Source organism: Lagenorhynchus albirostris, chromosome 2 (genome assembly GCF_949774975.1).
Source record: "Lagenorhynchus albirostris chromosome 2, mLagAlb1.1, whole genome shotgun sequence".
Taxonomy (NCBI): domain Eukaryota; kingdom Metazoa; phylum Chordata; class Mammalia; order Artiodactyla; family Delphinidae; genus Lagenorhynchus; species Lagenorhynchus albirostris.
The window spans coordinates 154576294-154601549 of NC_083096.1; the positions used below are offsets into that span (position 1 = coordinate 154576294).

The following is a 25256-nucleotide window of genomic DNA, read 5'->3' on the forward strand; positions in this document are numbered from 1 at the left end:
TTAATTTATTTTTGGCTGCATTGGGTCTTCATTGCTGTGCATGGGCTTTCTCTAGTTGTGGCAAGCGTGCTTCTCATTGTGGTGGTTTCTCTTGTTGCAGAGCACAGGCTCTAGGCGCATGGGCTTCAGGAGTTGTGGCACGTGGGCTCTAAAGCGCAGGCTCAGCAGTTGTGGCGCATGGGCTTAGTTGCTCCGCGGCATGTGGGATCTTCCCGGACCAGGGCTCAAACCCTTTTCCCCTGCATTGGCAGGCAGATTCTTAACCACTGCGCCACCAGGGAAGTCCCGATAGCCTCAATATTCTCACTGATGAATTTCATAATAGATAAATGCTATAAATTCACTTATATTTTTATTTGTCTTATAGTTCTACATGAAATTTATTTTTAAAAAAGATTACAGTACTTTAAAAAGTTCAAACAACCACTGATCTAGTCCAGAAGTCAGAAAACTTTAGTGCACCAGCCAAATCTGTCCCTCCGCCTGTTTCTGTATGTGAACTTTTACTGGAACACAGCCACGCCCATTCATTTATATATTGTTTATGACTGCTTTTGTGCTACAATGGCAGAGACATGTAGTGTGACAGAGACCATATGGCCCACAAGCCTAAAATATTTACTCTATGGCCCTTTATAGAAAAAGTTTGCTGGGTGATGTCACACACTAATAAGTCAATGAACTTAGAAATTCAAGTGTTAGAATATAAAAATCACCAATTCTCTGAAATGTTGTCACTTCTAGATAGTTCCAAGACATCTTTAAACTTTAGGATACAATAGGAAAGTAGCCATTCTCAGGAGGAATAAAGAAAGTAAACTTTGCCCTTACTATTTAAGTGACTATAGGAGTGCATTAACATAGTCTGGTAATAAAACCTAGGAGATCCCAAATGACAGCCAGCAAGTGACTGTGAGCTCAGAATGCTTTTTTTTTTTTTTTTTTTTTTTTTTTTTGCGGTACGCAGGCCTCTCACTGTTGTGGCCTCTCCCGCTGCGGAGCACAGGCTCCGGATGTGCAGGCTCAGCGGCCATGGTCCACGGGCCCATCCTCCCAGACCGGGGCACGAACCCGTGTCCCCTGCATCGGCAGGCGGACTCTCAACCACTGCGCCACCAGGGAAGCCCTCAGAATGCATTTTGTTTGCAAGACTTAATTTGTAGGCAGAGATAATTCATACAGTTGGGCACAATCTTTGTATGCACTTCTAAGAAGTGTGTCAGTTCCTGGTGTACCACTACTGACTCCTAAACACTTAGCCTCTCCCAAGATATCATGCTTATACCCTCCAGGGCTGACCCTAATTTAAAGTTAATGCATAGCCATCCATTCACATATTTAAAAGACAGAAATTCCTCAAGATGGAAAATCCTATTTTAATCCTTCTATGTTCATTTCACAGTTCTAAGTGGGCCAACTAGTCCTTTTACTTTTTCCTATCACAGGAAGGGGTTTTGCAAAATGGAAGCAATGTTACAAAGGAAATGGGAAAACAGATCAGGTTGAGGGGAAGATTGCTTCATGAAACATCCTTGGTTTTCATATCCAACCTTGATTCTAATGTTTATTCAATAAGCAGTCATCACCAAAGGGCAAAAGGAAGAATGATGTTTATTCACGACATTTTCAAGAGCCCACACTCACCTGTCTTGGCTTGAGAATCAGGTGCTGTGATCTCCATGATGAGATTTTCTAAAGAAGTACCTTTGCAACTGATTTCTTCTACCAAAGTTCCCTTACTTGTCCAGTCATCTAGGAGACCCTGTTTAAAGAACAAATTAGCAAAATGTAATATCTGGAGGCTTTCTCCTCATAAGTAGGGACACCTGTTCTACATACACTCCCTAAAGTTTTGATAAGCATTAAGCAATCGTCCTCATTCATTCAGCCATTTCCAGAACTTGGTTTAGCCAGCCAAGTTGTGGGAGAATGATATCCTGGAATATTCAGGCCCTTCTCATTCATTCATTCATTCATTCATCAAACAAATATTTTTTGAGCACTTACTATATAGGCCAGGCATTGTGCCAAACACTGGGGATACAAAATAGGCTTATGACACAGTTCCTAAAACCAAGAGCTCAGATTATCAATGGCATTATAATGTGATAATGCTATTACAGAAATATGCACAGCCTCTGAGAGCACAAAAGGAGACACATCTAACTCTGCCTGGAGAGAGGAAAGATTGGAGTTAAGGTAAGAGTTTGCCAGGTGGACAAAGGGAATACCATGCTTGTAAAGAATATGAAGGAAATGGTAATTGGAGGGTAAAATGAGGAGCTAGGTATTGAGATGTAGAGAAACATACAGAATCATAGGCTACACTTTGCCTTTTCAAGGGAATTTTATATTGGGTTTGAAGTCAGAGCTCAAACCACCACAGAAAGCTGTTAGGAAACAATGGCATTTGCTCTAAGACAAAAGTATCTGGTCATGTTGTCTCTAAGCTGTGAACTGCCTGCTACAGAAGTAGAATTTTACTCTTCCAAGCTGGGACACCATCCTAGCCTTCAATCCCTTCCTCCATCCTGAATCTCCCTCACAATCTACTTAGTTTGCTTTTGACTTCAAGCTACAAAGCAGCAGCAGAGAACGACATCGAGCCGTGAACATCTGGCAAGCTCATGCTGCCCAGCTTCAAGCTGAACCTTGCCAATTCAGAGTGTGTCAGTTCTTTTATTAGTCACTCTTGATTCCAAAGAGCCAGCAGTGCCCAAACTATGCACTGACTCACAGGATACTTTAAATTTTTGAGGGAAAAACAGTGACATCTGTTGGACACCATGTGAACAACTACTGTTAAGCTGTTTGGACCTGACCACTTAGTAAGTGAGGTTTTTCAGTTTTTTGGGTGTTTTTTTGTTTTTTTGTTTTTTGCCTTGAGATGCCATGAAAAATGTCTTGAAACACAAAGGGAACCATGAACCAAGAAATCAGGGAACCTCTGTCCTAGGGAACTCCCTACGGCAAATGCTCCTGGCACTCTCTCTGTGAAAGCTCTTCTCTTTCATCTATTCAAGATAAATCCTGTTTTACTAAGAAAATAAGGACAAATGCATGAGCGTTAGTTGGAGACTGGTTTCAACAAAAGTAAGAAACATGTTAGAGGTGCAAATAGAGCTGGATGACTATGAATCAAATATAGGAGAGAAGGGATTCTGCAACAGATGGGAGAAAGGCTGATGTACCATGCAGGTACATTCCAACCACGTGATTGTAACTTTTCCTTTATTAGTTGAGGAGAAATTCTCTCCTCAATTTTCTGATCACATATCTGGTCACTTGCTCACATATAATTGTCTAATTCTCAAACATACAACAAGAGTGTAATCTTCTCAAGACTGGACTCTGACAACTGTCTTTTTTATGACCTGCCACAGCATGACAGGCATCCCCAAGACAGCTGAAACTTTATAGGTATCATTCCCAGATTACTTTTTTGGTTTTGGCTTTTAAATAGGAGATGTTTTGGTGCTCAGTGCTTGGGTAGGGGTAGGCTGGACTCACGTGGAGAAAATGGAGGAACTGCTATTCTGATACACATGGATAATTTGGATTTCTCATACCATTTGCCCACCACAGGTGGAAATGAGTCCACACAAGATTCCAAACTGCTGTCTAGCCTGATTCCTGGAGAGCCTTTGTTCACCTACCTTCAGGTGTTCAATCTGTTTTTCCAGCTCTTTAGTGCTCATGAAAGTCTCTGTCGGTGGAATACTCCCTTCAGTTTCCTTCAGCCATTTCTGGAAAGTCCTAACCAGCTTCCGGAATTCATCTAATTGCTGCTGGCAAGATGATGCATCTTCCTCTCTGTCAACAGAGACAACTTGTTACTTGCCAGACTAAGCTTATGAAGAAGTCAACGTGAACTAAAACTATATTCATTCTAGGACTCCAGGCATCAGTTTCCTAACAGGGCCTTTCCTTCTCATAATCTTTTCCATGGCAGCTTTGGCTAAACAACCACATATAATGTAGGAGAGCATCAAACTAAGGGATCTGTTGCCCTTGTTTGGACATTTCTGGGGAAAGGAGTCTTCAATCTTACTCTAGGCTAAAGTGAAAATGAGAAAAACTAAAGGGAGCCTGCTATTTAGGTACTATGATACAATGGAAAGAATGCGGGCTTTGGATCTCAAGGCCAGCTCTGCTACTTTTTAGGTATTTGACTCTTTCAAGGCCCAATTCAAATGCTAATTCCTTTAACAAGGAAGATGCCAAAATTGAGGCTCAGAGAAGTTAGGCTAAGCATACCAATGAGTAAAATAAATCAAGGAGAAAGGAGAATTCAATTTTGAAATTAAGTTTTGGAAATGGTCACATCTATTAGACTTCAAGCCAGAGATCCTGGCTCTTCATATAGCTACATAGCCCTCAGCTGAGGGCAAGAAAAACAAAGCCTTCGTGGCCTTTGTCCTGTCCCTTTCACCTGCACTAAATAACCGCTGCTTACAGTGGTGATTTGAGCAACTGCTTTCCCCTAGTCACTAAAGCCATCATTTGCTAAATCGAGATATTTATGGCTAAACCAAGAGAAGTCTTATCAAGCTTTTAAACCCACATGAGGCTTTCTAATGGAGGAATTACGGCTTTTCAACCGTGAGCTAATAACCCGAAATCATCTACCTTTGTTGTCTAGTCCCATGTTTGCCTTAAAAGAAGAATCCAGAAACTCCTCCGTAACAGCAACTTAAATGTGGTCAAAACAAGCAGTGTGAGTTCCAATATAATCCTTAATTATGTCTGGGAAGTCTCTTCCAATTTTTCTCATTATTTCAAATCCTGCCACAATCCAACTTGCTGCCCCAAATTTGTTCTGTTTGGTCCAGATGACCTGGACTTTTGATTGTACTCAGGGGGAACTGAATCCCATTACTGAGAAGGAACTCACTATTTACTAACAGAAAGACCACTAAGCATTAAGTAGACTGAATAGTTTGGTCTGAAAGAGGCACTTTCCAATCTCCTACGGCTCAGTAGCAGAATTTTGATGCCATCTTTTCTGGTGAAGAAGGAAGGAGGAGAAAGTCATTTCATTCAAAAGCAAGAAAAAATTAGCTCCATGACACTGATCCATACATATGAAAACTCACCTTTCTTTAACTGTCTTCCGTAGCTCTGTGAAGTCCTTTTTGAGGTTCTGTACCCTGTCCTGGTGCTGGGACAGGTCCAGGGCAAAGCCACAGGAGCTCAGGTCACTGACCAGGTACTCAAGAGTATCCAGGTTCTCCTGTTGGTCTTCCATTTCCAAATTGAGCTCCTGTCAAGGAAACAAGGAAATGTATTCAATCCTCTGGTCCTTGTAAATAATGACTAAAGAATGAAAGATATCTAGATTAAAGCTGGGGCATGTTCTCCCTTACTTGTAGAAAAAGAGGGAACAAGAAAAGAGGCATGGGGCTTCCCTGGTGGCACAGTGGTTGAGGGTCCGCCTGCCGATGCAGGGGACGTGGGTTCGTGCCCCGGTCCGGGAGGATCCCACATGCCGCGGAGCGGCTGGGCCCGTGAGCCATGGCCGCTGGGCCTGCGTGTCCGGAGCCTGTGCTCCGCGGCGAGAGAGGTCACAGCAGTGACAGGCCCGCATATCGCAAAACACAAAACAAAACAAAAAAAAAAAAAAAGAAAAGAGGCATGTTCACCGGGTCAACTGCTAGATCAAAACATTAAATATGTAGGATTTCTCCAATCCACCTGAGAGTGGCTGGAAATTACAAAGGAGTCTTGTCTCCTTTAAACAAATCTTTAAAGATTCCAGAGGCAGCATAAGAGAATAAAAAAGAATGGAAGTTTCTGGAGTACAAGAGACCTGAAAGTCAATCATGGCTTTGCCCTTTACTAGCTTGTGATCTTAAGCTATTGAACTTCTCTAAGCTTCTGCAGTCTGTCTCTTCTTTAAAACAGGTAAACACACTCTTCACTATTATTTAACACTGTATTGACAATATTAGCCAATGCAATTAGGTAGGAGAAAACAATTTGTGGCATAAGAATTTGAAGAGGTACAACTATATTTGCAGATTACATGAAAGTATATTTGTAAAACCTCAGAGAATCAACAATACAACCAAATTGAACAATGAAGTAATCCAATAAGCAAGAATATAAAATCAACATATAAAAATCAAGAATAATATAATAGCAACACAAAACGTACAATTTTAGGAACAGTACAAAACCTTTATGAATAAAACTTTAAAAGACTTCTGAAAGACATGAAAGCAGACCTGGAAAAAAAGGAAAGATGTCCATAAAGCTATGTGCGTATGTGTATGTATGCATCTATGTGTGCATATATGCATGTGTGAATGAGTAAAGTAATGTGAGCCAAACAAATATACCAACTCTTTTCTCTAGGGCTGATAAAGTTGATTCTAATGTTCATATGGAAAAATAAATGTACAATTATAGCTATGAGAAATCCTGAAAAAGAAAAAAAGAGAAAATGAAAAAAGAAATAAGGGAGATTAGCCTTACCACATAGTAAAACATACCAGAAAGCCTCTAGAATTAAAAATAGTATGCTATTCTTAATGAATAGAAAGACCAGTGAAATAGAATAGAAAATCAAGAAATAAACTTCAATACATAAGACATTTTGTATGTGATAAAGACAGATTCTCAAATCACTGGGGTAAAGACAGACTTTTCAAATAAATGATATTGGGAGTAACTATATAGAACTTTGAAAAAAAGATGAACTTGTATTCATAGCTCATACTATACCTCACAATAAACTTAAATTGTTAAAGTATTCAAATGTAAAAGAAAAAAAAGAAAAGGAAACCATTGGGTAAATTCCATCATAACCTGGGTGTGGCAAAAGGCTTTCCAACTATGACTAAAAATACAACTTCAATGAAAGAGTGATATCTCTGGTTTCAAGCTATACTACAAAGCTACAGTAATCACAACAGTACAGTACTGGCACAAAAACAGACATATACATCAATGGAATAGAACAGAAACCCCAGAATATAAATCTAAATAGATAAAGAAGATCTCTCTCTCTCTCTCTCTCTCTCTCTCTCTCTCTCTCTCTCTCTCTCTCTCACACACACACACACACACACACACACACACACACAATGGAATATTACTCAGCCATAAAAAAGCATGAAATCTTGCCATCTGTGACAACATGGATAGATCTAGAGTATATCATGCTAAGTGAAATAAGTCAGAGAAAGACAAATACTGTCGATCTCATACTTGAAATCTCAAAAACAAAACAAATGAACGAACAAACAAACAAAAACAGACTCATAAATACAGAGAACAAACAGGTGGTTGTTAGAGGGAAGAAGGTTAGGAGAATGGGTGAAATGGGTGAAGGGAATTAAGAGGCACAAACTTCCAGTTATAAAATAAATTTAAGTCATGAGGATGTAATATACAGCATAAGGAACATGGTCAATAACACTGTAATAACTGAATGGGGACAGATGGTTACTAGCCTTACCATGGTAATCATTTCATTATGTATTTAAATGTTGAGTCACTATGTTGTACACCTAAAACTAACATAATATTGTATGTCAACTGTATTTCAGTTTAAAAAAAAGTGATAAAATCTATTGTGTAAAAATTTTAAAAAAAAACAACTTTTATATGCCCCAAAACTCCATAAGCAAAGGCAAAGGACAAACTGTGAGAAAATATTTCCAACATGTTATAAAGGACTAATTTCCTTAATACAGAACTCTTGTTAAGTTGAAAGAAAAAAAAGATCAAACTCTTGGCAGACGATAGCAAAATACATGAACCAATGATTTACGAATAAATGTCTCTTAAATGTATAAAAATATATTCAACTTAGAGAAGAAATAAAAAATTAAAACCACATTGAGATATGTTTTATTAATTAGATTAGCAAAAACTCAAATGCTTGACAATACATTCTATTGGTGAGGCTGCAGGGGAAATATATAGTACTGTCATACACTTCTGCTAGGGATGCAAAATGGAGAAATCCTCATGGAGGGAACTTGGCTACATCTAACAAAACCACACAACTGTTTACCCTCTGATGCAACAATTCCAGTCTAGGAATTACTCTGAAGATACACTTCCAATAATACAGGGAAAAAACACAGAATTATTCACTACACTGTCATTTTTAATAGCACAATTTTGGAAACACCAGAACAAGAGTCTGGTGGAATAAACTACGGTTCATCCTCAAAATGAATGTATAGTTTAAAAACAACAAAAAAAGAGGAGGATATCTATGAATTAAGTGATTTCTAAGACATATTAAGTATAAAAGGAAAGTGCAAAAGATTATGTATTGTACCCCCTTTTGTGTAACGAAGAATTGGAAATGGTGTGTTTATTTTGGAAAAAATAAATAGAAATAATAAATGTGAAATCCACTACCTGTGGGGGTGAATGGGATAGAAGACACACGGAAGAGAGTGAGAGTATATCCTTATTCACTTTCCTACACCCTGAATATAACTTTTTGAAAAGTTTTGACTTTTGAGCTATCTTTTTTTTTTGAAATTTGAATTTTATTTTTTTATACAGCAGGTTCTTATTAGTTATCCATTTTATACATATTAGTGTAGATATTTCAATCCCAATCTCCCAATTCATCACACCACCACCACCCCCTGCCACTTTCCCCCTGGTGTCCATACGTTTGTTCTCTGTATCTGTGTTTCAATTTCTGCCCTGCAAACCGGTTCATCTGTACCATTTTTCTAGATTCCACATATATGTGTTAATATACGATATTTGTTTTTCTGTTTCTGACTTACTTCACTCTGTACAACAGTCTCTAGATCCACCCATGTCTCTAAAAATGACCCAATTTTGTTCCTTTTTATGGCTGAGTAATATTCCATTGTATATATGTACCCCATCTTCTTTATCCATTCATCTGTCGATGGGCATTTAGGTTGCTTCCATGACCTGGCTACTGTAAATAGTGCTGCAATAAACATTGGGGTGCATGTGTCTTCTTGAATAATGGTTTTCTCTGGGTATATGCCCAGTAGTGGGACTGCTGGGTCATATGGTAATTTTATCTTTAGTTTTTTAAGGAACCTCCACACCGTTCTCCAGAATGGCTGTATCAATTTACATTCCCACCAACAGTGCAAGAGGGTTCCCTTTTCTCCACACCCTCTGCAGCATTTGTTGTTTGTAGATTTTCTGATGATGCCCATTCTAACTGGTATGAGGTGATACCTCATTGTAGTTTTGATTTGCATTTCTCTAATAATTAGTGATGTTGAGCAGCTTTTCATGTGCTTCTTGGCCATCTGTATGTCTTCTCTGGAGAGATTTAGGTCTTCTGCCCATTTTAGGATTGGGTTGTTTGTTTCCTTAATATTGAGCTGCGAGAGCTGTTTATGTATTTTGGAGATTAATCCTTTGTCTGTTGATTCATTTGCAAGTATTTTCTCCCATTCTGAGGGTTGTCTTTTCATCTTGTTTATGGTTTCCTTTGCTGTGCAAAAGCTCTGAAGTTTCATTAGGTCCCATTTGTTTATTTTTGTTTTTATTTCCATTCCTCTAGGAGGTGGGTCAAAAAGGATCTTGCTGTGACTTATGTCATAGAGTGTTCTTCCTATGTTTTCCTCTAAGAGTTTTATAGTGTCCAGTCTTACATTAAGTCTCTAATCCATTTTGAGTTTATTTTTGTGTATGGTGTTAGGGAGTGTTCTAATTTCATTCTTTTACATGTAGCTGTCCAGTTTTCCCAGCACCACTTATTGAACAGATTGTCTTTTCTCCATTGTATATCCTTGCCTCCTTTGTCATAGGTTAGTTGACCATAGGTGCGTGGGTTTATCTACACTTTCTATCCTGTTCCACTGATCTATATTTGTTTTTGTGCCAGTACCATATTGTCTTGATTACTGTAGCTTTGTAGTACACTCTGAAGTCAGGAAGTCTGATTCCTCCAGCTCCATTTTTTTCCCTCAAGACTGCTTTGGCTATTCAGGGTCTTTTGTGTCTCCATACAAATTGTAAGATTTTTTTGGTCTAGTTCTGTAAAAAATGCCATTGGTAATTTGATAGAAATTGCATTGAATCTGTAGACTGCTTTGGGTAGTATGGTCATTTTCACAATATTGATTCTTCCAGTCCAAGAACATGGTATATCTCTCCATCTGTTGGTATCATCTTTAATTTCTTTCATCAGTGTCTTATAGTTTTCTGCATACAAGTCTTTTGTCTCCCTAGGTAGGTTTATTCTTAGGTATTTTATGCTTTTTGTTGCAATGGTAAGTGGGAGTGTTTCCTTAATTTCTCTTTCAGATTTTTCATCATTACTGTATAGGAATGCAAGAGATTTCTGTGCATTAATTTTGTATCCTGCTACTTTACCACATTCATTGATTAGCTCTAGTAGTTTTCTGGTGGCATCTTTAGGATTCTCTATGTATAGTATCATGTCATCTGCAAACAGTGACAGTTTTACTTCTTTTCCAATTTGGATTCCATTTATTTCTTTTTCTTCTCTGATTGCTGTGGCTAGGACTTCCAAAATTATGTTTAATAATAGTGGTGAGAGTAGACATCCTTGTTTTTTTCCTGAACTTACAGGAAATGCTTTCTGTTCTTCACCATTGAGAATGATGTTTGCTGTGGGTTTGTCATATATGGCCTTTATTATGTTGAGGTAGGTTCCCTCTATGTCCACTTTCTGGAGATCATAAATGGGTGTTGAATATTGTCAAAAGCTTTTTCTGCATCTATTGAGATGATCATATGGTTCTCCTTCTTCAATTTGTTAATATGGTGTATCACATTGATTGATTTACATATATTGAAGAATCCTTGCATCCCTGGGATAAATCCCACTTAATCATGGTGTATGATCCTTTTAATGTGTTGTTGGATTCTGTTTGCTAATATTTTGTTGAGGAGTTTTGCATCTATATTCATCAGTGATATTGATCTGTAATTTTCTTTTTTTTGTAGTATCTTTGTCTGGTTTTGGTATCAGGGTGATGGTGGCCTCATAGAATGAGTTTGGGAATGTTCCTTCCTCTGCAATTTTTTGGAAGAGTTTGAGGAGGATGGGTGTTAGCTTTTCTCTAAATGTTTGATAGAATTCACCTGTGAAGCCTCTGGTCCTGGACTTTTGGTTGTTGGAAGATTTTTAATCACAGTTTCAATTTTACTTGTGATTGGTCTGTTCATATTTTCTATTTCTTCCTGGTTCAGTCTTGGAAGGCTATACCTTTCTAAGAATTTGTCCATTTCTTTCAGGGTGTCCACTATATTGGCATAGAGTTGCTTGTAGTAGTCTCTTAGGATGCTTTGTATTTCTGTGGTGTCTGTTGTAACTTCTCCTTTTTCATTTCTAATTTTATTGATTTGAGTCCTCTCCCTCTTTTTCTTGATGAGTCTGGCTAATGGTTTATCAATTTTGTTTATCTTCTCAAAGAACCAGATTTTAGTTTTATTGGTCTCTGCAATTGTTTTCTTTGTTTCTATTTCATTTATTTCTGCTCTGATCCTTATGATTTCTTTCCTTCTACTAACTTTGGATTTTGTTTGTTCTTTCTCTAGTTCCTTTAGGTGTAAAGTTAGATTATTTGAGATGTTTGTTGTTTCTTGAGGTAGGCTTGTAATGCTATAAACTTCCCTCTTAGAACTGCTTTTGCTGCATCCCATAGGTTTTGGATCGTTGTGTTTCCATTGTCATTTGTCTCTAGGTATTTTTTGATTTCCTCTTTGATTTCTTCCGTGATCTTTTTGTTCTTTAGTAACGTATTGTTTAACCTCCATGTGTTTGTGTTTTTTACGTTTTTTTCCCCTGTAATTGATTTCTAGTCTCAGTGTTGTGGTCAGAAAAGATGGTTGATATGATTTCAATTTTCTTAAATTTACTGAGGCTTCATTTGTGACCCAAGATGTGACCTACCCTGGTGAATGTTCTGTGCGCACTTGAGAAGAAAGTGTAATCTGCTGTTTTTGGATGGAATGTCCTATAAATATCAATTAAATCTATATGGTGTATTGTGTCATTTAAAGCTTGTGTTTCCTTATTAATTTTCTGTTTGAATGATTTGTCCATTGGTGTAAGTGAGGTGTTAAAGGCCCCCACTATTATTTTGTTACTGTTGATTTCCTCTTTTATAGCTGTTAGCAGTTGCCTTATGTATTGAGGTGCTCCTATGCTGGGAGCATATATATTTATAATTGTTATATCTTCTACTTCGATTGATCCCTTGATCATTATGCAGTGTCCTTTCTTGTCTCTTGTAACATTCTTTATTTTAAAGTCTATTTTACCTGCTTGAGTATTGCTACTCCAGCTTTCATTTGATTTCCATTTGCATGGAATATCTTTTTCCATCCCCTCACTTTCAGTCTGTATGTGTCCCTAGGTCTGAAGTGGGTCTCTTGTACACAGCATAAATACAGGTCTTGTTTTTGTATCCATTCAACGAGTCTGTGTCTTTTGGTTGGAGCATTTAATCCATTCGCATAAAGGTAATTATCGATATGTATGTTCCTAGTACCACTTTCTTAATTGTTATGCATTTGTTTTTGTAGGTTCTTTTCTTCTCTTGTGTTTCCCACTTGGAGAAGTTCCTTTAGCATTTGTTGTAGAGCTGGTTTGGTGGTGCTGAATTCTCTTAGCTTTTGCTTGTCTGTAAAGCTTTTGATTTCTCCATAGAATGTGAATGAGATCCTTGCCGGGTAAAGTAATCTTGGTTGTAGGTTCTTCCCTTTCATCACTTTAAATATGTCATGCCACTCCCTTCTGGCTTGTAGAGTTTCTGCTGAGAAATCAACTGTTAACCTTATGGGTGTTCCCTTGCATGTTATTTGTCATTTTTCCCTTGCTGCTTTCAGTAAGTTTTCTTTGACTTTAATTTTTGCCAATTTGGTTACTATGTGTCTCGGAGTGTTTCTCCTTGCGTTTATCCTGTATGGGACTCTCTGCGCTTCCTGGACATAGGTGGCTATTTCCCTTCCCATGTTAGGGAAGTTTTCGACTATAATCTCTTCAAATATTTTCTCTGGTCCTTTCTCTCTCTTTTCTCCTTCTGGGAACCCTATAATGTGAATGTTGTTGCGTTTAATGTTGTCCCAGAGGTCTCTTAGGCTGTCTTCATTTCTTTTCATTCTTTTTTCTTTATTCTGTTCCACAGCAGTGAATTCCACCATTCTGTCTTCTAGGTCACTTATCCATTCTTCTGCCTCAGTTATTCTGCTATTGATTCCTTCTAGTGTAGTTTTCATTTCAGTTATTGTATTGTTCATCTCTGTTTGTTTGTTCTTTAATTCTTCTAGGTCTTTGTTACACATTTCTTGCATCTTTTTTTTTTTTTTTTGTGATATGCGGGCCTCTCACTGTTGTGGCCTTTCTTGTTGCGGAGCACAGGCTCCGGACGCGCAGGCTCAGCGGCCATGGCTCACGGGCCCAGCCTCTCCGCGGCATGTGGGATCTTCCCGGACCGGGGCACGAACCCTTGTCCCCTGCATCGACAGGCGGACTCTCAACCACTGCGCCACCAGGGAAGCCCTCTTGCATCTTCTTGATCTTTACCTCCATTCTTTTTCCAAGGTCCTGGATCATCTTCACTATCATTACTCTGAATTCTTCTTCTGGAAGGTTGCCTATCTCCACTTCATTTAGTTGTTTTTCTGTGGTTTTATCTTGTTCCTTTATCTGGTACATAGCCTTCTGCCTTTTCATCTTGTCTATCTTTCTGTGAATGTGGTTTTTGTTCCACAGGCTGCAGAACTGTACTTCTTGCTTCTGCTGTCTGCCCTCTGGTGGATGAGGCTATCTAAGAGATTGTGCAAGTTTCCTGATGGGAGGGACTGGTGGTGGGTAGAGCTGGGTGTTGCTCTGGTGGGCAGAGCTCAGTAAAACTTTAATCCACTTGTCTGCTGATGGGTGGGGCTGGGTTCCCTCCCTGTTGGTTGTTTGGCCTGAGGTGACCCAACACTGGAGCCTACCGGGGCTCTTTGGTGGGGCTAATAACAGACTCTGGGAGGGCTCACGCCAAGGAGTACCTCCCAGAACTTCTGCTGCTGGTGAGACACAGCCACCCCCCTCCTCTTCAGGAGACCCTCCAACACTAGCAGGTACGTCTGGTTCAGTCTCCTATGGGGTCACTGCTCCTTCCCCTGGGTCCCGATGCACACACTACTTTGTGTGTGCCCTCCAAGAATGGAGTCTCTGTTTCTCCCAGTCCTGTCTAATTCCTGTAATCAAATCCCACTAGTTGTCAAGGTCTGATGCTCCAGGAATTCCTCCCCCCTGTTGCCGGACCCCCAGGTTGGGAAGCCTGACGTGTGGCTCAGAACCTTCATTCCAGTGGGTGGACTTCTGTGGTATAAGTGTTCTCCGGTTTGTGAGTCACCCACCCAGCAGTTATGGGATTTGCTTTTATTGTGATTGCGCCCCTCCTACTGTCTCATCGTGGCTTCTCCTTTGTCTTTGGATATGAGGTATCTTTTTTGGTGAGTTCCAGTGTCTTCCTGTCGATGACTGTTCAGCAGTTAGTTGTGATTCCGGTGCTCTCACAAGAGGGAGTGAGAGCACGTCCTTCTACTACGCCATCTTGAACCAATCTCCAACCTCCGATACTTTTTAATTCCCAAAATAGTTTCTTCAAGATAGGTATTATTATTCCATGAGAATTTAGTCAACTGTTGATCCTTTAGAAAGCAGTCTTGGAAAATCTGAGCTTTCTTAATGTTTCACATATTTAAAAATAAAACTTTACAAAGAAAAATAAAATCCCGGAGTTGAATACAAATAGAAACAAAGAAAGCTAATTATATAGGAAATTACAGGGAAAAAAAAATTCAGGTAACTTTGAACATAGTATACAGCAGGTCAGAGTCTCAGGACAAAAAGAAATCTAAAGAAATCTTGAATTTTACTTAGTAGGTTTGTTATTGGTAGAAATAATAGTGTAATTCCAAAGTGATCTTATTTTATTGTAGGATATAGCAAATAATATATTAAGTTGTTGGAAACGAGGGTTCTCCCTGTGGGCAGAGGAAGATACAAATAGGGAATGGAGGAAGAATCCTATGGTGTTGAGTTCGAGCTGGATTATCAGTATGAATACATGATATAAAAAACTTTCAAGATTTCCTAATCCTATCCACTTAAGGGACCTAGAAGCAATGACACCCTAACGGGCTCATCTACTTATCTGGATTTTTATATCTAATCACACTTCCCCAGTAAAAATAAGGCTCCTTGGAGAAACAGATGATTTCAGGTATGGGACAGGGAAACTACAAGGTGACCATGACACATCTTATTGTGCCAGAAAGTAAGGGAGTACTCATAGACTGGTAGGGACATGTCAAAAAGACCAGGGGACAGCTTAAAGGGGCACCCACTGACCAAATCTGAAAACGTTTGAGCATAAAAAAGAACAATGATGATAATGAAAATAGAAGCCCATAGTGATACTCTTTTATATATTTATAAAGAGAGAAAAAAGAGCAATTGGTGGATCCAGGTGAAAAGTATGCTGACGTTTATTGTGCTGTTCCTTTTACTTTTCTGTAAGTTTAAAAATTTTCAATATAAAAAGCAAAAAGTTAGGAGAGCAAACCAAACAAAACAATGAGATTGCAGTACAATATGGAAAACGTTAGATAGTTGGATAAACCCAAGGCAGCGATGTGAGAATACAACAATGTTGAGGTACTACAGGTGGGAACGTGGGCAGGTGCAGCCATTCTGGAGCTCAAGTTAGCTACCACTTGGCCAAATTAAGTACAGGCAGGTACTAAGACCCAGCAATTCTGTTCCTGGATATACATCTATATCTACAGGAGGTAATAACTCTTCACCAAAGATTTTCAGCTCTGCACCTACTAGATATATGGTAGGATTACATTTCTCCACCCCCTTGAAAGTCAGCTATGGTCATGTGAAACTTGCTTTGACTAATAAAATGTAAATGGATATGATATGTCCTCTTCCCCTTGCAGTAGTAATCGTGAAAACATATGTCAGGATGAAGTTTCCATCAACTTGAAAGACTGAGTAACCTTGATGAGCTAAATATTCCTGCTGATGTGGGTTGAACATGTAATATGAGTGAAAAATAAATCTAGTCTGTGTTTTTAAAAAATGAACAAACAATATCTAGCTTACAGGATGGCTGTGAGAATTCTTTAAGACAATGCAGGTAAAGTTTCCAGTACATTGACTGACATATTATGTGTTCAGTAAATATGTTTTTTTCCTTGCCTTTCTTTCCCCTTTATTCTGCCCGTCTGGCAGATATATCCTTACCTGGATCTGTTGGAAGAAATGTGCAATATCTTGATCTGGCTGATTCCCAGAGGCCAGCAACCGACTTTTGTTTTCCATGAATCGCTGCAGCTTATCAGAGAGATGCTCAAACATCTCTGCCTGGGGCAGAAGCTTCTTTAGGGAGCTCTCCTTTTCTTGCTGCTGTAGCCGGAGCTGTTCAAAGCGCTGGCTCACCTCGGCCAGTTTGCCCTGCAGCACTGCGGCCGAGTTGCTGTCTGCTGTCTCCGTGAATCGGGTCACCATCTCACGTGTGGCCTCCAAGCTGCTCTTCTGCCGAGCAATGTCCTGCTTCAATTTCTGTCGTCAAGAACACGTCTGTCAGCTCCTGGCTCACTTATTCCAGGATACCTGAGCCACAAACTAACAAGCTTCTAGCAACTACATGCTCACCTCCTCAAGGAGGGTTGGAGGATTGCAACTGAAACATCAGAATACCATCAATACCCTCAGTTCTCCACCCCATGTGACCAGTGACTTTGCCATCACCACTTTTCCTCAAGCTTACCAATGGTTTGGAAATTGGGTAGACAAACCTTTACATGGATTAGTCGACATTTCTAAGTCTTATTAGAAGATTCATGGAAATGAATTCTTTTCCTGATACTTTTTCAAAATGATATCATTATGGAACATGGCAAATATACCCACTATGTTAACTCTTGGGGCGCAGGTCTCACCATGTTAGTGGCCAGGGCTTCCTGTATGACTCCTGATGACAGCGGTGCCACCTTCTCCTCTTCCAGGTTATTTTCCACTTCACCGATGGACTGTAACAAGCTGTCCAGGCTTTCCTGGACACTCTGAGACTGGGCAATGGCTTTCTGCAGCAGAGCAGAGCGCTCTGCCAAGCTACTGGAGAGGCTTTGGAAATGGCTGAGTATGGAATCTGGAAATTCAAGGCCATGAGAAGAGAGAATGGGGACAATTTTTGTGTTGCACTTTAAAAAGAAAACATATTTAAATTGTACATGTTAGTTATAGTAACAACAGAAATCAAGACAAACAGAAAGAAAAATAAGCCTAAATACATCACTATTTGAACCAAATTCAAGAAGCATTATATATTTAGCACCTACTAAGTGCCAGGAATTGTGCTCGATGCTGAGGACTAAAGATTATTATGATAAAGTCCCTGCCTTCTACAAACCTTAAAACTCTAAAAGAGAGCATAGGTAGTGGAAGGCACATCAACTAACCACAATAATAAAATCGTAAGTGCTAGATTGGTACTAGGAGTACTGTACTAGAGAAACCCGAAGGAAGAATGATTAGTTCTTATCTTTTACTTCTTCTTGGGGGTCGGGGCGGGGGTGGTGTCAGGACTTTACAAAGGAAGTAACTTCCCGGTTACATCTTGAAGCATGAGCAAGATTTCATCATGCATGGTAAGGACTCAATAAACGTTAGCAGCTAAGCAATAGGAAAAACTTCAGGGGTAAAGTAATGAGGAAATGACTTGGGAAAGGAAAGAAGTCGGGTGTGGCTAGAAGGCGAGTGCCTGGGGAAAAGAGGTTGAAGTCAGACCATGAAGGCCTCGTATGGTGTAAGAATAAAGTTCATTAGAGGGTGAGCTATTCGTGTTTATATCCACAGCCCCTAGCTAGCACCACAGATACTTGTACAACACAATGTGATATGTTACACAACAGAGGCACATACTAGGAATTAGGGGAACACTCTGGCTATTGCTGCTTCATACCTGTAGTTTCTTGAACATGCTTGTGGTCTGGGGCTGGCTCCCCTTCAATTTCCATGAAGTCATGAGCTACCTTTTGGAGCTTTTCTACAGGTACTTGATGCTCAGCCAATTCCTCCTGCAACTGCTGCTTGTCCATGAGAAAGGACAAAAGAAAACCATCACAGTGCATAATCAAAGCTGGTTCTAGGGATTGAGAGCTACTGAGCAGCTTTATAGAATAAATTCTGTTTATCCATAGCCACAGACATCAGAATAAAGTTTTTAGGAATCATATGTTGTCCACAGCATCCCAACCACCACCTTTAACCTATGCAAGCATTTGCTTCGCTCTGAAGCTACTCTAAGCCATGCAGCACAACAGCTTGTGTATTGGCTCACCTTTGTGGTCACAAGCTGCTGTTGCAGGACCCCAGGGTCAGAGGCAACAGTTTCTGAGAGGAGCTTCTCCACGTTGGCCTCACAAGCTTTCATCCAGGCCTGCAGGCTTTCGGCACTGCTCTGGAACTTCTGATACTGGCCTAGCAGCAAGTTCAGGTGAGCGCCCAGTCGTGCACACTGCGCCATAAGGAAAAAAAAAAAAAAAAGAAGGGAAAGCAGACTTAAGTGGGTCAGGCCAAAGGCAGCAGCTTCCCAGGCACAGTCCAAAGAGCCCTGGCTATGTTACAGGGAACTGACTGTAACTACAGTTAAGGTTAGTGTGGGCCCCCACAGATAGATGGTAGCAATCATTTTCTGTAAGTGGGGTCCTGACTGTTTGAGCCATACTATCCACCTCCACTTTATTACACACCTGGGAAGGTTTAGTTGTATGACAAGCCACCAAACAAATATACATCAGGTTGCAGGCAAAGGTGGGGACTGAGAGGTACAAAACGTGTTCCTTTTGGGGGTGAAAGATGTTGGCAAAAAGCACAAAACAGGTAAGAAGAACTGACTGGATTCTATGTCTTGGGAGCTAAAGGGAGTTCTTTGATAGGGAGGAAGATAAGGATTTACCCTAGACGTTCTGTCCAGGAATACAGACTGTGTATTTGGTTTAAGTCTCCCTGTGCTCTGTCTCTTGGGAGGCCATGGCTGCTGGTCAGGACACAGGGAGGTGAGCACTTCCACCTTCACCACTGCAGTGAGACATACCCCTGGATATTGCTCAGATCAGGCATGAGCCCCTGGGCCTCTATATTTTGCAATTTTTCAGAACTCATAAACACTCATTCTACCCATGGTCAATCTACAAATCAGCTTGTTCACTGTGTCTGAGGTTCTTATTGTAAGCCCCAGAAACTACCCACAGTTGTGTGAGGGCTGCCATGACTGTTTCACCAGGGGCTGCCAGGAACCTCTCCTCTACCTTTGAATGGAGAGCACTGTATCTTTCTGTTGCATCCTTCAGCTTGTCCTTCACTAAGGTTCCAGTTGCTGATGGTTCTTTGCCTTCCTCAAGGCTGTTTTCTGTGTCCAAGACTTTCTGTCCTGAGATAGTCACAAATCTCAAGTCTCCTTTGTGGGAAATTACATCCTCCGAGAAACTCCCCTGTCGCTTGAGTAGGGCAGGAAGGGCCTCGGGGCTACTGTCTCGCTTGTGCATATTCTCCAGCTCTTTCTCAGACCGTTCCAGCCAGTTTTCAAACTCTCGAAGATCCTGCAGAAACTTCTGCAGCTCATCCCGTAGTGTCTGCACCTGCTTCAGTTCTGCCTCTGACTGGGCCAGGGAAGTCACATACTGCTCCTTTAGTTCTCCGAGCTTTTCTTGCAGCATCTGCTGCTCCTCGGGTGTGAGATTGTGGCCATGCTGGTCCAGGAAGGCCTGAGCAGACTGGGTGGCCAGGATGAAATTTTGCTGCTGAGACAGCAATTCTTGGTGACGAGCCTGGCAAAAATCCCCCCAAACAAAGGACAATCAGTAGGGAAACCACAATAACTTGTTTATGTCTACGGCTAGAAGTAGGGAGAGATCTCAATAGGTCACTTTTCCAGCTGCTCAGAAATCATTAATATCTCTCACTCTCTATGCATTATGCTATCTACTAATCCCAGATGAACTGACTCATCTAGGATCTGACAGTTTTCATGTATTATCTCATAATACTAGTGCCACCATCTGTAGTGTAGGCCGACCATATAATTCCCATATCAAGGATGGGATAAGTTAATACCAAAAAGGTGTTGTATGTCTTGACTAAGGTCATGTAGATAGTTAAGGGACAAATTGTGACTTGAACCTGACTCTCTTCATCACTAAACTACCCCAGATCTAAGAGAAGGTACAAATGGCCCACTAAACCTACCCACACTGATGGAAGGAGACAGCAAGCTGCATAAGTCATACATATGACGGCATAAAAACTGCAAATGCTAAGCTGTGAAATATGTCATTCACATATCCTTGATGACTGTCCCTACTAGAAAAAATGTTGGAAAATTAATTCTTTAAATAAACAATTTGTATATTAGTGAGAATAGACTGTATTTCTGGATAGTACAGGTCATCTGTACGTTTTATTTGTATGTGTTATGTCTATGTACAGACATGTAGACCTTCTTTCTGTTTCAGTGGAACGTAAGTTCTTTTAGGACAGTTGTGGTTGCTTGGTTTTGTTCCTAAAATGTTCTTCCTGAGTCTAACAGAAGTCGCTGGGAGCTCAGTAAGTGTTCTTAACTGTCCATACTGTTTATGCAACTCCCTAGAGAAGGACAATAGCAACCTGATAGCTTCAGCTTCTGACGTCATCTCAGGGAAGCTGGGGTGACAAATATATCCTGCTCAAAGAGACAGTAAGGGACAGTACTACAGCTTGTCTGTATACTGCCCAGATGTCCCCACTCTCATCCACCCACAGGTAAGACAGTGTCCTTCCTAGATGGAGCTGCCAGCAAGCAGTATCAGGAAGCCCCTGTGACAGCAGGACCATTTCTGCTCTGTGCCAAGACTGCCGTGGCTTTAGGGTACACACTACAATGGATCTTCCAAGCACAGAAGCAGCATGCAAGAGGCAGAAATCCTATGAATACAAAATAAGGCAATGGCCCACACAGGCTGTTCAACAGAAGCATGTCAGCTAAACCAGTTTTGTACGCTATAAAGGGATCACTAACGTAGGTGATCCGTGTGTCTTCTAAGTTCCCTGAATAGTCTTTCAATCATGTAATACAATATACCTGCATATGTCAGTTAATGTCTTGGAGATGGTGGATCTGGCTGGTTCACTGGTTTATCTCCAATACCTGTCATGCATCAGGCCCTCAATATTTGCTGAATAAATAGATGAGTAGAGATGAGTAAGAAATAGTTTCCTAAGGGCAGCAGGGAACTATTAAAAGGGTTAAGCAGGGACACAGCATCTTAAAAAGATCACTTAATAGTGTGGGAATGGATTGGAGGGTAAAAGCCAAGAGTCAAGGAGACCAGAAGTTACTATAACACAAGTGAGAGCTGATAGCAGTCTGAACTGCAATTAATATCTCGATGGAGATAAAAACGTGTGGATGATTTTAAAAGAGCTATAAGAAGCGTGGGGTTTGATGACTGATTCAATATGGGAGAGTGAGGGAAGGAAAGGAATCTAGGGTGATGTTTAGTCCAGGCAAGCAAGTGGGAATATAGGAAGGAGAACATGTTCAGTGGGGGAGGGGTATTTTAGAAAATAGGAGGTCTAGTTCTCAGGTTGAGGTGCTTGTGGTTCCAAGCTGCAAATAGGCAGATGGATTTATACACTGGTTTGAAGCTCAGGGCAGGCATCTGGGCTGGAGACAAATATATACATGGAAACCACTAGTACAAATGGGAAGTGAGGTGTCGTGGGTGGATGAGATTACCCAAGGAAAATATATTCTGAAAGACGAGAAGAGGCCTAGGCTACAACCTGGAAGCATATCAGTATTTCAAAAGCTGGCCAGAGGAAAGGGAGGAGGATTATCAGGGCAGATAGTGCTATGGAAACAAGGGAGAAACTATTTCAAGGGGAGTGGTCAAGACTGTCAAGTCCACTGAGAAATCAAAGAAGATATGAACTGAGAAGTGCTCACTGGACTTAGGGCAGGAGGTTATGGTGACTTGCCCAGGGCAGCAGAGATTCACCCAGCATTGTAAGAACAAGCTAACATGCTCACCTTCAACTTCTCACATTGCTTGTCCAGCGTCTCTGGGGCTTGGTTCACCCCCATGTGACCATCAGTGGTATCCAAGGCTCCTTTCTCCAGGTTACCTCCTGAGACCTGCTCCATCTGTCCACCCAATGATCCCACTGGGTGGGAAGTCAGCCAATCCAAGAGAGCATCGATCTTACTCCTGTTCTCTTCCAGTTCCTTTGCTGCTTTACTCTGAAAGCCACAGGGGGAGTCTAGTGAGAAGGCCTTAGATACTCAGCTATGAACCAAAGGTTAAGTAAAGGGGAAGACATTTAGGCTTAAAAAAAAAAAAAAAAGCAGCAGCAGCTCTAAGGCTGGGTATAAACAGTCTTTGCATCCACAGAGAAAAATAAGCAGCTTCTAAATCTGTTGAAAAATAATTTAAAACAATCCCTAAATTTGATCTATATCTCACTGCTTTTAATAAAGGAGCAGGAGGGCGGCAAATCCCAGGATTTGAAAGGGCTTTGTTAAGAGATGATTTAGTCCTGGCACCTCCAAGCTTTATGGAATCCTTTCTAGGTACGCAGAAGTTATACACTGCCTTGGTAGGATAAAAAATAGCACAGTCACACTCAATTACCTTTCTGTTCTTCCTTAAGGAAAATGCAGACTACTCCCAGCATTTTCTCTGCCAAGTAGAGAACTGAATTCTGAAACTTGTCTCTCAAATTCTATTTTCTGACTCTTCAAGTACTTTAATAAAACAGGTTATGCCAAGTGATATATTCATGTATTTCAGAATTCACCTTCAGGTAACTTACTTCTCTTTCCACATTCTCTACCTCCCTCATTAGTGTACAAGTTCACAGCCAGAAAAAGAACTTTGATTCAATAAGCCAGTGCTGAGTGGGGTGCAGAAGACCATGCGACTTTATCTTCTTTTAGGTTTATCCCAGTGCCATGACTTCCCACTGAAACTATAGTGGCAGCTTGAGGACAGCTTGTGGCCCATTAAGACTGTCCAGGTATTTTCACTGGTACCCTTGGATCACCAGTCCAGATTCATGTTAGAAATATGCCATTTGCTTTTTCCCCAAGGATGATGATGATGATGATGGCGATGATTTGGAATATGAACTTACTACCAACTATTCCTGACTTAAAGTCCTTCAGGATGTTTCTTATAAAAATAAATATTGGCTCACAGATCTGCTTCGGAATTAACCCTTTTTTGTGATTCTATGCTCTCTGTAAAGCAGTTTCCCTTCATTACCTTTTATTTGTGTAGGTACCAAAATTTTCTTTTTTGAAAAATACCAAGCATCACAGCAGTCTGGTTACCTTTTCAGTCTCCTGCTGTAAGGCTGAGGTCACCACTTCCTCCAGCTCCTTCTGGGCCAGCTTCGTCCTTTCCTGGAGAGCCTCATACTGCTCCTTAGCCTGATGAAGTTTCTCCCGGAGAGCTGTCAACTCATGGGGGCTCAGCTTAGCTTGGTTCTCTTCCAGGAACCCTTCAGTGTCTTTGACAACACTGGCAAATGAGGTGGCATGATTCTGAATGTCACCCTGTAAATCCTTAACATATGAAAACAGGATGGCAGAGGCTTCAACTTTAGAACTTCTAAGACCTCTCAAAAGCATGAAGACGAATGACTAGGATGACTTTATCTGCAATTGACGTATGTCCCTGAGTATAATTTGTTTAAGGTTTATGCCTAAACCAATGGAGATAATAAAATTTTAAATGCTTCTAAATTAAGAAACTTTTTTAATATTTAATTTTCTAAGAAAAATTTAAATTTCTAAGAAGATATTTAGTGAAGACAAAAAAAACAGACTGCCCATAAACATGATTTTTATTCTGCAATGAGTTATCCTCAAAGAGATCATTCTTCCATAAAGAAGAGTTGACAACAGGATTCTACCGGAGTTGAGGCCTGGTTGGTCCTTTATAACTCTCTTGGTTATCACTCCTTAATCCTCATGAGCCTATAAGGCCCAGAGTGATCTGGGTCCTACTCTCCAGACTCATCATTCACTAATCTTCCTTTTCTTCTTTGCAGTCCAATTGAACTAGCTTTCTTTCAGCTCTTGAATACATTGTGCTCGACCCCATTCCCACCTCCAGACTGATGTACAGGCCTCTGCCTGGCAATTTTCTTCTTCCTCCCACACCTTCATGCATCAACCCCTATGTACCCTCTGTTCCTCAGTTTAAGTGACACTTCTTTAAGGTAATCTTGATAACCAAGTCAAGACTGGGTCTCTCTGTTATATGTTCGCATGTAACTTTTCCTTTATAGATACAATACTGAATAAATTATATGTTCATTTTTGTGATTATTTGTGTAATGTCTGTCTTTTCCACCACACTGTAAGCTTCATGAGAGCAGGGACGTTTACCATTATGTTATTGGCACTAAGCACTGTGCCTGGCACATAGCAAGCCTTTATAAATACTTGAAGGAATGAAAAAAATAAGTTAACTGTTACTGACCTTCAAGTCACTTTGGTTCTTCTGCAAAGCAGAGAGATCCTGCTGGGTGGCTCTACCTTGATGGCCAGCCAATGCTCTTTCTGCCTGTCCTACCCAGTTGCAAAGATCCTCCAGTTTCTGGTGACAGGTATTTTGTTGTTTCTGCAGGGTCTAATTAAAATGCAAAGGGGCCAAGAGACAATTAATGAGTCTCATTTTATAAATACAAGATAACTCCCTGAAATGTAAAACAGGAAGGTTATATCTCAAGGATGGAAAAGTTGGTGGGAGACTAGAGGAGGAAAAGGCACAGAAATCATATTCAGAAAGCTCCCCTCAATTGGATCGTCTGTTAATCTGGGGCTATGGTCGGGATTATAATCAGGGGTGATTTGGGGTGAGAACGCTCCCAGGTATTGGTCTGGAAGCTCCTTTGCCAGACTGCTGTTATTATCCTTGGAAATGGAGAACAGAGAGCCCAGATGCTTAAAATCCACAGATGATATTGGTGGTAATAATAAATTAGTGGTTCTGATCAATTCTACTGGAACTGGATGATACACTACATGTTAAGTCATAATATGGAAAATTAGAAGGACTAGGCAAGGAGTAAAAATCAAGAAACTGGATAATTTATAAGCTAATTGAGTTTCTTAGTAATTGAGCTGATTTTATATAAATCAAATGTCTCACAAATGCAGACACCCATTAAATGGAATGATTACGTGCCAGGCATGAAGGGC

The 25256-nt window shown here is 40.4% G+C and overlaps 1 protein-coding gene across 2 annotated transcripts in view; it reads right to left on the reverse strand.

Annotated features, from left to right (window-relative positions):
• The window catches only part of MACF1 (microtubule actin crosslinking factor 1), a 327723-nt gene that overhangs the window by 92216 nt on the left and 210251 nt on the right, over positions 1-25256 (reverse strand). For both annotated transcript variants that reach the window (XM_060140476.1, XM_060140475.1), the window contains exons 41-51: positions 24535-24684; positions 23379-23612; positions 22077-22286; positions 19318-19836; positions 18348-18524; positions 17970-18093; positions 16948-17156; positions 16250-16567; positions 5097-5263; positions 3657-3813; positions 1645-1762 (exon numbers count right to left, since the gene is read on the reverse strand). In XM_060140476.1, coding sequence (XP_059996459.1) covers positions 1645-1762; positions 3657-3813; positions 5097-5263; positions 16250-16567; positions 16948-17156; positions 17970-18093; positions 18348-18524; positions 19318-19836; positions 22077-22286; positions 23379-23612; positions 24535-24684 — 2383 coding nt within the window. The remainder of the gene's footprint in view (positions 1-1644; positions 1763-3656; positions 3814-5096; positions 5264-16249; positions 16568-16947; positions 17157-17969; positions 18094-18347; positions 18525-19317; positions 19837-22076; positions 22287-23378; positions 23613-24534; positions 24685-25256) is intronic.